Genomic DNA, 12,694 nt, shown 5'->3' on the forward strand with positions numbered 1-12,694 from the left:
AAAGAAATGGAAAATGGTTTAAGTAAGTTGTCCTGTGTCATGAAACAAAGAAGACACAATTTTGCCCTAAGCTGAAGAACACAAAAAGATGTTCATTTTACCTGTCAAGTCACTGGCAGTGAAAGAGTTGAGAATGTTCAGCTGTTGATCAGGAAGAGGCTCAGGTCGATTAGAAGTTAAGGCTGAAGAATTTACTGTCCCTCCCAGAGCTTCTGTTTCATCTACCAAACGATCCATATAGTCCCTGAAAAACATACCCCAATAATTTCATGACTGCATATCAGAGTTAAAACAAAAGTCTCTAAAGCCCACGGTACTTACGTAACTCCAGGGTGATGGTTATATCGTTTCTTTCCAAATCTTGTCTGTTGAGCAAAGTAATCATAACGTTCAGATTTCTTCCACATATAGTAGAATGCTACACATTCAGCAACTGTTCTAGTTCTCACCTAACAAAAGAAAGTTGAATTTTTCAGTAGAAACCAACAAACCCAATCCATTTTTTAGTAATTTTTTTAATACAACTATAGCTTTAATCCATGGGTCTTATTTTCTATCTCCCGAATTATGAAATTCTGAACATTTTATTAGAAAAAAAAAGGCTTTATATTTATACTATTTAATAATAAGGATACCTTCAAAAGGCCAAGGTTTGTTATTTCAATCAGAATGTATTAGTTTATAAAATAAATGTGTACCCAGAAATGATGCTGAAAATCCTAAAACACTGGCAACCTTTACTTTTTTCCTCACTGAACACTCATTGTGATTCTGACTGCAGCAGGAGTCCTTAACCCTGAGGGGTCCATGAATGGGATTAATGGGCATCTATTAAATCCGAAAACTATATGTAGGTACACTTTTCTGGGGTAAAGGGCTGCAGCTTCATCAGATTTTCAAAGGGTTCCATAATGCAAAAGAGACTAAAAACTCTTAGAAAAGGGATCAGCACTCTACTGCATCTGCAATTTAAGATGATTTTCTAGCTAAAGGCAGGGTGTTTTCCTTCAACGTGGGTTTGGTTCACAGCTACAGGAGTTGGGTAACAACAACAACAAAAACAATAAAATTTGAGCCTCACCAACGTGTCTCCACATCCAGACTAGGGCTGTTCAAACTATATGCAGCTAAAGGTATGAGTTCAAACATGCAGACAAAATTCTGTGTCCTTCTCTAATAAATACTTTCTCCACTGCTTAATCAGTATCCTATGAGGAACTTTTAGCATCTCTATCCTGATTACTGATCATGACATAAGTGCATAACATAAGGAACAAGCTTTCTTTCTTTCTTTTTTTTTTCAATATATGAAGTTTATTGTCAAATTGGTTTCCAGGGAACAAGCTTTCTAAGCCAAGAAATAAAGTGTACATTTCAATAAACATCATTAACTAGAAGTCTTTGTGGTGAACATAGGCTTCTTGGGAACAGAAAACTTTCCTGTCTTATTCACTGATGTATTCCTAGTGCTTAAAACAACGTCCAGTAAATTGTAGAACTTCATTATTTATGGAATAAACGAATAAATTTCCTAAGTCACTGTAAAACTTATGTTTTATTTTGACTTCAACAACCCAGCCTTCTTTAAAAAAGTTTTATCTATTCACTAAATACTTCATCTCATCTTTGAGAAAACATAAGATTTTCATACATACAAAAAGGCATTAAACAATTCAACATCATACTGGAATATCTAGCAAAAGCAATAAGAAAAATAAAAGGTATACACATTGAGAAGAAATAAAACTGTCTCTGTTTACAGATGACATGACCATACAAAGAAAAATCCAAAGAATCCACAAAAAACTCATGGAACTAATAAACGATTATAGCAAGATTGTAGCATACACAGTTAACACACAAAAGTCAATTGCTTGCCTATATACCAGCAATGAACAAATGATATTTGAAATTTAAAAACACAACATTTACATTAGCACACCCAAAATGAAATATTTAGGTATAAATCTAACAAAATACATGCAAGACCTATGTAAGGAACATTATAATATGATTAAAGAAATGAGAGATATAAATAAATGGAGTGATATCCCACATTCATGGATAAGAAGACTCATTACTGTTAAGATGTCAGCTCTTCCCAACTTAACCTATAGATGCAGTGCAATTCTAATCAAAGTCCCAGCAAGTTATTTGGTAAATACTGACAAACTAATTCTAAAGTTTATATGGGAAGGGCAAAACAATACAAAACAAAAACAGAATAACCAACAGAATACTGAAAGAAAACAAAGCTGGAGGACTGATAGTACCCAACTTCAAGCTTACTATAAAGCTACAGGAGTCAAGACAGTGTGATACTAGTGAAAAAACAGATACCCACATTAATGCAACAGAATAGAGAGCCCAGAAAAAGACACACAAATGCAGTCAACTAATCCTTAACAAAGAGTAAAGGCAACGCAATGAAGTCATCTTCTAAACAAATGGTACTAGAACAACTGAATAGCCACATGTAAAAACAAATAAAAAAACAAGGAAGAAAGGAAGAAAAGACACAGTTCTTAAAAACTTTCACACTAATTAACTAAAAATGGAATACAGATGTAAATGTGTAATGTGCACAACTATAAAGCTCCTAGAACATAACATAGGAGAATATCTAGATGACTTTGGGGATGACATGACTTTTAAGATGTAATACTAACAGCATGATCTATAAAAGAAAATTTGTTAGGTTGAAGTTCATTAAAATTAAACACTTCTACTTTGCAAAAGAGAATGAAAAGACAGACAAAGACTGGGAGAAAATATATGTAAAACACCTATGTGATAAAGGACTGTTATTGGAATTATGTAAAGATCACTTACAACTCAATGATAAGACAACAAACCAGTTAAAAAATAGGCTAAAAAAAAAAAAAAAAGACTAAACACCTTAACAGAAGACACCTCCTTACAAAAAAGAAATAGAGATGGCAAATAAGCAAATGAAAAGATGCTCCACATCATATGTCATCAGAAAAATGCAGAAAACAAGATACATTACACACCTATTACAACACCCAAAATCTAAAACATTGACATCAACAAATGCTGGCAAGGATGTGGAGCAACAGGAACTCTCATTGCTGGTGGGAATACAAAATGGTAAAGCCAATTTAGCAGACATTTGGAAGGTTTTCTACAAAACCAAACATACTCTTACCATACAATCCCACTCACTGGCATTTAGCCAAAGAAGTCAAAAACCTTCAACCAGATGTTTATAGCAGCTTATAACTATCAAAACTTGGATGCAACCAAGATGTGCTCCAATAGGTGAATGGATAAGATGGTATATCCATACAATGGGATAGAAAGAAATGTGATAAAAAGAAATGCACTTTCAAGCCATGAAAAAAAATAGAGAAACCCTTAAATGCGTTATTACTATGTCAAAGAAGCCAATCCGAAAAGGCTACATACTATATGATTCCGACCATATGACATCTGAAATGGCAAAAGTATACAGACAGTAAAAAGCCAGGTGTTAGGAGTAGGGCTGCAGGGAGGGAAAGAATAGGGTGGAAGAGGTTAGACTACATGGATTTTTAGGGCTGGGAAACTATGCTGTATGACGCTATAATGGTGGATATCATTATACATGTAATGGTACATGTCATTACACATTTGTCAGAACCCATACAACGCAAAAAGTGAACCCAAATGTAAACCATGGACTTCAGTTAATAATATATAAATATTCATTCATTAATTATAACATATATCACACTAATGTAAGATATTAATAATAATGGAAGCTGTGTATGTGGGGGTAAGGGGATACACGGGAACCCTGTGTACTTTCTGATCAATTTTTCTGTAAACCAAAATGCCCGAAAAAACAAAGTCTATTAATGAAAAAGGCAGAAAATATTGACCTACCCATCTAAACACTTCAGAATCTTATGTTCCTTTAGGATAAAGAGAGATAATAATAAACAAAGCATACTTTAATGAAAATTATTACAAACTACTAGAATATACACACACACATACACTTTTTTAAAAGTACTTTATTTTTTAGAGCAGTTTTCAGTTCACAGCTGATTTGAGCAGAAAGTCCAAGTTCCCACATGTATCTCCTGCTCCCAAACATGCATAATTCCCTTCACTATCAATTCCCCACCTCAGTGGCACTTGATACAATCAATGAATCTATACCAGCACGGGTTTATTACCCAAAATCATTTACATTAGGGTTCACTCAGTCATTACTTATTACATAGGTATTGAAAAATATATAATGACATACATCTATCGAGTATAACATGATACAAAATAATTTCACTGCCTTAAAAATCCTCTGTACTGCACCTATTCATCCCTCCCTCCACGAAAAATTTTGAAACCACTAATCTATTTATTGCCCCCATAGTTTTACCTTTTCCAGAATGTCATATAATTGAGATCATACAGTATATAGTCTTTCCAGATTGGTTTCTTTGCCTTAGCAATACACGTTTAAAGGTCCCCCCATGTCTTTGTGGTTTGATAGCTCATTCTTTTTCAGCACTGAATAATATTCCATGGAATGGATCTGTCAGTGTATTTATCCATCTTCCTCTCAAAGTGTGTTAATTCATCTATTCAAAGGACATCTTAATTATGTCCAAGTTCTGGCAATTATGACTAAAGCTGCTATTAATATTTGTGTGGAGGTTTCTGTGTGGACTTAAGTTTTCAACTCCTTCAGGTAAAGACCACTGAGTACAATTGCCGGATCATATGGGAAGAGTATGGTTAGCTTTGTAAAAAAACACCAAACTGTCTTTCAAGAAACTGTCAACTGTCTTTTTAAGGTGGCCATACTATTTTACACTCTCATCAGCAATGAATGAGAATTCCTGTTGCTCCACAACCTCACCAGCATTTCATGCTGTGGTAACATTTATAGTTGCTTTTATAACCAATGTTTCTTCTTTCAGCAACTGCAGTTCTGGCCACTAAAGGGAAACATTTCTGAGGCCACAAACCTCTGAATAGCTTAGAAAGAAATCAAAGTCAAGGAAAATGGTAAAAGACTAAGACTACCTGGAAAATATAGTAAATCCATTTTCTTTTCTGTTTTAATGTTTATTTTTGAGAGAGAGAGAGAGAGAGAGAGAGAGAGAGACAGAGTGCAAGCGGGGGAGGGGCAGAGAGAGGGAGACACAGAATTTGAAGCAGGCTCCAGGCTCTGAGCTGTCAGCACAGAGTCCGACGCAGGGCTCAAACTCATGAATCACGAGATCATGACCTGAGCCAAAGGCACACACTTAACGGGAATGAGCCACCCAGGCATCCCAAGTGAATCCATATTCTATGAATATGACAACTATATGTGTCAAAAGATAGGTGAGTACACTATCAGCATTTCCAGGAGTAGGTGTTGGCAAATCCCAGTCGTGTTTAGAGTAATATGAGAAATGTTAATGTCAGGAAAGCATTAACAAGTTCTTCCTTTCTTTTGTCCTAAGTGACTTAAAACTTATTTGTTCATATTCATTGTAATTACTAAGCAATCTGTACTAATCTGCCTAATTTACCTTATTCTTCTGTATAAGATGAAAATCTTTTCCAAAAAGCATGAGTGCATGTTCAAAGCTCCGGCATTCTTCTTCTGTCCATGCAGTCATTCCTTCTAAAGAAATGTTAAAAAAAAAAAAAAAAAAGATGTATTGATTGACCTCACATCTTTTATGCGAATTGCTAGTTTACTTTCAGTATGTTTCCCCCTATAAAAGGCCATTAACTAACTCCTTCCCTCTCCCTCTCCCTGTACCTCCCTCCCTCCCTCCCTCCCTCCCTCCCTCTCCCTCTCTCTCTCTCTCTCTCTCTCTCGCTCGCTCTCACACACACACACACACACACAGTTCTGTAATCCAATGATTTCAGTTAGGATTACCTAAAGTATACACATTATAAATATTACTTAAAAATCTACAATACCAAAATATAAAAACTAGATTTTTTTTCTCTGCATGAAAGGATAAGGATGTAATTTTTTTAACTTATGCTCATTGTTTTTCTAATTTTTTTTAAACGATAAGCATGTATTTTTTTTTATTAGAAAAAAAGGTTATTTCCTTTATGGGAAAAAAAGTTCCTTATTTTGCTATTATAACAAAACCATAGTGCTTTAAGTAGAGACCATGAGTAATCAATATACATTTATTTAAAGTCTTTTTGCAGAGTGCTACACTCTGGAAATCTAACAGGAATAAGAAACAGCCCATGTTCTCAAAACACTAAATCCCATTCAACTTCCCAGAAGACACTAACAATAAACTCAAATCTATTTGGGGCAGAAAAGACTTGGGAGTTTTTTCCTCAAAGACATGGGAGACTACATCCCCATGAAGAATAGTCCACCATAAAGATAAAACATAGTTTGAACTCAAGAAAAAAACCCAGTATTTAGTTCTCAACATTAGGAGAGCTTAAAATAAGTTTTTTAAAAAAACAACTTTTATAAGGAAACATTCCAAAAGACTGTCTCAACCTACAAGTTTAAACATACTCTTTTCAGCTTTTCTATTTTTGCCAAGCCATTTATATAATATTAGAGTATTATTTCTTTACCTACTTACTTAATGAAAGCCATGGTGCATGCAATTCACTTATATAATAACAAAACTACTGAAATTAAAGTTAACCATTTTCCTTGACACACACAAAGCAAAACCTAAGCGCTGTAAAAATTTTATTACATGATTACTAAAAACACCCTTCTTGTAATAAATTCAATGGAATATTTTATACATGTTTTTTATCTTTAATCTCCTTTCCATTTCCTGTTTGGTTTAAAAAAACAACTTTTTGTTCAGTGAAATCATAAAAATCATTCTTTTTAATTACTTTGGATATATTGTCATCTCTGGGGTCTGCTTTGTTCTGTAACTATTTCTTCAAGGAAGTGGAGGTGACAGGGGGGTAACTAATGTGTATTTGAAAAATCTCTGGTACGTCTAAAAATAGAGGGCAAGAAAAGGAAACAATTATTCGCTATGAAGATGAACACCGATCTTACAAAACTGTTACAGGACTGCTCCATCCTTTATAATACTTTGCTTATTCTACTCCCCAAATGAGGATCCCCTGTCATTTCCCTCTCTTGATCCCAAGCTTTGCTTACCTTGAGATGCCTTTCCATTGCAGCAGTACCTTTCAATTGCTTCCTTTATATTATGGTTACACTTGAGAAGTTCATATAATGCCTACAAGAGAAAGAAAAAAACTATTCAATAAAAATTATCAGAAATTCATACTTAATAGCATTAAAACAGACAAACAACCAGGACCAGTAACAGTCCTGACAAATACTGTCTGAAATGCTCTCTAAATATGTAAGACATTTGAGGGTATGTTTGTCCAAACATTTAGTCTACATACCTATCCTGATGATAGACTCAAGTATCTCAGAAGTTTGTTCATTTTCACTCTACCCCTCAGAAGTCACCCACTGGTATCACTCTTGACTTTATTTTTTATTGTCAGGCCATCTGAGCTGGGGAAATTTCCCTATTTTAGATGATTTTTCCAGTTGGGAAAAATTAGTATAAATATGGTCTTGTTCTTCACATCACCTACTCCCTGCCTTTTAGAGTGTCAATATAAGGAAACAGCAGCTAGCCTGGAAGAGGATGCGTATTTTAGTGACTTGGGTTTATAACAGTCTCATTGTCTACTATGAAACGTATCATTTTTTAATCCTGTTTAAGATTCTTCCCCTCTGTCTGCCCCTCCCCCCACGTGCTCTCAAAATAAATAAATAAAACCTTAAAAAAAAAAAACCAATCTAGCTGCTAAAAGAGCATCTGGTAAATCAATATCCATTTCTAATTTAAAAAAGCCAGGGGCACTTGGGTGGCTCAGTTGGTTAAGCGTCCAACTTCAGCTCAGGTCTTGATCTCATGGTCTGTGAGTTCAAGCCCCGTGTCGGGCTCTGTGCTGACAGCTCGGAGCCTGGAGCCTGCTTCAGATTCTGTGTCTCCCTCTCTCTGCCCCTTCCCCGCTCACACTATGTATGTTTCTGTCTGTCTCTCTCTCTCTCTCTCTCAAAAATAAACATGAAAAGGGGCGTCTGGCTGGCTGAGTCGGTTAAGCGTCCGATTTCAGCTCAGGTCATGATCTCACAGTCTGTGAGTTTAAGCCTCGCGTCAGGCTCTGTGCTGACAGATCAGAGTCTGGAGCCTGCTTCAGATTCCGTGTCTCCCCCTCTCTCTGCCCCTCCCCTGCTCATGCTCTGGCTCTCTCTGTCTCAAAAATAAACAAAAACATTTAAAAAAATTAAAAAAATAAATAAAAAAAAAACATGGAAAAAAAAGACAAAAACTTTTTTCTTCATGTTTATTTTTGAGACAGAGAGAGAGAGACAGAGTGTGAGCAGGGGAAGGGCAGAGAGAGACAGAGACACAGAATACAAAGCAGGCTCCAGGCTCTGAGCTGTCAGCACAGAGCGCGACGCAGGGACTGAACTCACTCACGAACTGTGATATCATGACCTGAGCCGAAGTCAGACGCATCACTGACTGAGCCACCCAGGCGCCGCAAAGACAAAAACTATTATATGTGTAAGCAGAATGTTACTACCTTACTATAATAAAGACAACCTATATCAAACCAAGCACCAATATTCTTCTTCTTTTTTTTTTAATGTTTATTTATTTTTGAGAGACAGGGAGAGAAGGAGAGAGACAGAGAGCAGGCGTGGGTGCAAAGGGTAGTGAGAGAGACAGACAGATGATCCAAAGCCGGCTCTGTGCTGACAGCAGACAGCCCAACACAGGGCTTGAACTCACAAACCATGAGATCATGACCTGAGCCAAAGTTGGTCGCTTAACTGACTGAGCCACCCAGGTGCCCCACACTGGTATTATTCCTAATGTAAAAACCTTAGATGATTACTTTCCATCAAAAGCAGGCCTCAAATCACTATCACTACCAAACATCTCTGAGTTATGGCTACTTAAAGACTAGAAAGCCTGATAAAAACAACTGAAAAATTATTAGTTTCAACAGCTTGAGAAAAAATAAATTTTTAAAAATTGGTATTTCTCTATATTAACAACATACCATTATAATAGAGATCCCATTTACAAAAGTATTAAAATCACGTAAGTATTTCAAATATTGAAGAATTAAGTTAATTAGATGGATGTGATACCCAAACAAACAAAAACATTTGAGTGATTAAAAAAGTAAAATAAATGGAAAGTCAGACCATGTTCTTGAACTGGAAGGTTTAATGTTTTAAAGGCACTAATTCTTGCAAAATTAATTTATAGTTTCATGGATTATCAGTACAAAAACCCAATGGGATTTCTTTTTGACAGGTGAAAGATACTCTGAAATTCAGTTTCTATAACTTCTCTATGTTACTTGGGAATTCAAGGCTGAGTCCAACTATCACTGGATATTCATTTCAGTTAGGATCACCTAGGCTAAAGATACAGGGTGAAGAGTATACAAGAGGGGCAAAATGGTATCAGAGGGCAAAACTAGGGGCATCCAAAAAAAAAAAAAAAAGCCCTAATAGGTATTACTCCCAGCCCCATCCCACATACAATCAGGAGTATTCTGCATCTATAGGTACACAGTGCTTAACAAATGCTCCTAAAGCAAATTTATACAACCTTAATACAAAATACTTTCAAACATTTCCTGAATAAAGTTCGAGAGTAATCCAAAGAATATCTTTATTATAAAACCTACAAGTCTAAGCATAGAGAATGTTTAAATTAAGTGACATTATAGCTACAGATGGAATACATAAAATCATCAGGAATGAGATACTAAAGAATTTTCAATGGCAAAGGAAAGTAAGTGACTCAAATTAAGATGTGCACATATACATAGAAGAAAAGACCAGAAGACATCAAACAATATGGAATGGTTATCACTACCAGCTCTTGGGACTTTTTATAAGCCAGTATTTTCCAAGTTTCAAAAATCTATCAGGGGGCACCTGGGTGGCTCAGTTGGTTAAGCGTCCAATTTCGGCCTAGGTCATGATCTCATGATGCATGAGTTCAAGCCCCGTGCTGGGCTCTGCTGACGGCTCAGAGCCTGAAGCCTGCTTCACATTCTGTGTCTCCCTCTCTCTCCCTGCCCCTTCCCCACTCACGCTCTGTTTCTCTCTCTCTCTCAAGAACTAAACATTAAAAAAAAAAACAAATTGGGGCGCCTGGGTGGCTCAGTCAGTTGAGCGTCCGGCTTCGGCTCAGGTCATGATCTCACAGTTTGTGGGTTCGAGCCCCGCATTGGGCTCTGTGCTGATGGCTCAGAGCCTGGAGCCTGCTTCGGATTCTGTGTCTCCCTCTCTCTCTGCTCCTCCCCCACTCATGCTCTGTCTCTCTCTCCTTCAAAAAAAAATAAAAACAGGGGCGCCTGGGTGGCGCAGTCGGTTAAGTGTCCGACTTCAGCCAGGTCACGATCTCGCGGTCCGGGAGTTCGAGCCCCACCTCAGGCTCTGGGCTGATGGCTCAGAGCCTGGAGCCTGTTTCCGATTCTGTGTCTCCCTCTCTCTCTGCCCCTCCCCTGTTCATGCTCTGTCTCTCTCTGTCCCAAAAAAATAATAAATAAACGTTGGGGGGGAAAATAAATAAATAAATAAATACATACATACATACATTTAAAAAAAATTAAAATCTATCAGAAAAAGAGATATCCAGTTCACATGTAAGAAATATTTTAATCGAATATAAGAAAATCAAGCAGAGACTAGTTAGCTGCTGTTTCGACAAAATTTGAAGAATACCTGTTCATTGTCCCTTGTGTGTGTTCCTGCAGATATCCTATCCATTATTTTTTCATTTCCAGTTCTTAATGAGGTCTCAACAAGGTACTCCTTAACTTTGCTCTCCAAAACCACACCAGGACGCCAAAGTAGCTGGTCTTCATTTTCATACACTGATAAAGAAAATCCCATTAACATACTAAATAATGAACATGCTCATAGATGTATACAAACTGTTCTTCCTCTTCTTTGATATGCTACACACTGGGACTATTTGAGGACACAAGCAATTTGATTGCCTGGCAAGGTGAGTCCTTCATTGGTAAAGGTTTAAAAAAAATTTTTTTAACTTTATTAAGGGCCAAGTGTTCCAGTGGCTAGAGCAAGTAGCTTTCTCGCTGGTTGTATTTACTATCCAATCAGAAGGCTTTCTATGCCCTGTAAAATCTAATGTAAAACTCAGAGGAGAGGTTTTATACTCTCCCTAATGAGGGAGTAAAAATAACCTGTGAAAATTCTTTAATAACCTCACTGAACTCCCTGTCTTTATGATGATTATATACAGGTTAAAAACTGTAAAGAAATAAAACAAGCAAACAAAGATCAATAAAAACCAAAATATCTGCCAATAATGAAATACCTAAGAAAGGTAGGTTTTTACTTTACTGATTTCCTCCCAAAAGGTGAATTTTATTTAAAGGAGGAAGCAAATTAATCAAAAATGAATGATTAACAGTAAGAGACGTAAACTTTCCAAAATCTCTTCAAGAGGCTGATATACTAATGAGTGACATGTCACTCAAATAAGGTATATATTCTATCAATGTCCACATTGCCACCATAATTAAAGCTTCTACTTCACAAAATTAAGTAACACAGAGGCCCAAGTACTTATCCCATTGCTTCAAGTGCAATGCATTCTTCAAGTGTGTAATAAAATAATTTGCTGAAATCTCACTATGTACCAAGGACCGTGGTAAGTGCTTTACATTCACAACTGTTGGGAATCACCACAGGAATCACCACTCCCAGTGAGCAGGCAAGTTAAAAATAAAATATGCCTGTGAAATAATAAGACTGACTTTTCATGTAAATTTCTGGAACCAGTTTCTTTCCTCTTCGGTCAAAACTGAAACAGGTAAAATAGTTTGGGTTTATTCCCTCTAAGTATAGAGAAGGTATATCTTTCCTTCTGAATGTGTAGAACTGAGAGATGACTACCTCCATTATGTCTAATCTAAGAACTGACAGCTGCTAAGCATGTATTTGACTTCCAAGGTTTGTGTGGCATTTAGGTGGGCAACTGGGGCATCTGAAGGTGATCAACTACTGTTTGCTTCCCTGGGAGCATATCACTTTGAAAGCAGTTTAGGAAAATGTTGTTGGTAGGGACTGAAAAGGCTAAGAACCCTAGAGTAGCCAGTCCTTCCTTCCTTCCTTTAAATAGAGGATGAGCTAACAAAGAAAAGGAAGAAAGACTCAGGAAGGGTTGTATCACTGTGACGCTTTGGCCCCATCATGTCATAAGAACAAATAAACTCATTAGGGAAAAGGTCAAATGCACATGGCCAAATCTACAGGCTTCCCAATTTTGGCTAGAGAAATGTACCTGTATCTTTATTTTCCACCACATTTTCAGAACCAACTGTTAACTAGGATCTAGCAAAATTGTGAAGAAAAAACTGATTACACTTAAGTAGGGGTGTACAAAACAAGAAGAATCCTTGTATTCTACCACCTTCTCTTTCAGGGCTCACACAAAATTTCATCTATATTCTTTATTCATTAAGAGTTGTCTTTCCAAGAGGATTTTCTCTCTCAAATACTCATTATCTCAAGTGGTAAGATTCTACCCACTTCTACTAAAGTGGGATGTGGGCCAAGCAGCTGCACCCTCAGAGACGTCCCACTACTTTAGCAGTTGCCTTCGCATACCTGTAAGGCTAAGAAGCACTGTACGGAGAAGAGAGT

At 36.6% G+C, this 12,694-nt stretch overlaps 1 protein-coding gene across 2 annotated transcripts in view; it reads right to left on the reverse strand.

The window, feature by feature from the left end:
- The window catches only part of MIER3 (MIER family member 3), a 34,242-nt gene that overhangs the window by 4,010 nt on the left and 17,538 nt on the right, over window positions 1-12,694 (reverse strand). The window contains exons 8-12 of one of the 2 annotated variants that reach the window (XM_030321261.1): window positions 10,745-10,896; window positions 7,121-7,202; window positions 5,532-5,623; window positions 322-449; window positions 102-244 (exon numbers count right to left, since the gene is read on the reverse strand). In XM_030321261.1, coding sequence (XP_030177121.1) covers window positions 102-244; window positions 322-449; window positions 5,532-5,623; window positions 7,121-7,202; window positions 10,745-10,896 — 597 coding nt within the window. Of the gene's footprint in view, window positions 1-101; window positions 245-321; window positions 450-5,531; window positions 5,627-7,120; window positions 7,203-10,744; window positions 10,897-12,694 lie in introns of both variants that reach the window. The other variant, XM_030321250.1, reaches the window with a different exon arrangement.

This window comes from Lynx canadensis, chromosome A1, assembly GCF_007474595.2.
Source record: "Lynx canadensis isolate LIC74 chromosome A1, mLynCan4.pri.v2, whole genome shotgun sequence".
Lineage (NCBI taxonomy): Eukaryota > Metazoa > Chordata > Mammalia > Carnivora > Felidae > Lynx > Lynx canadensis.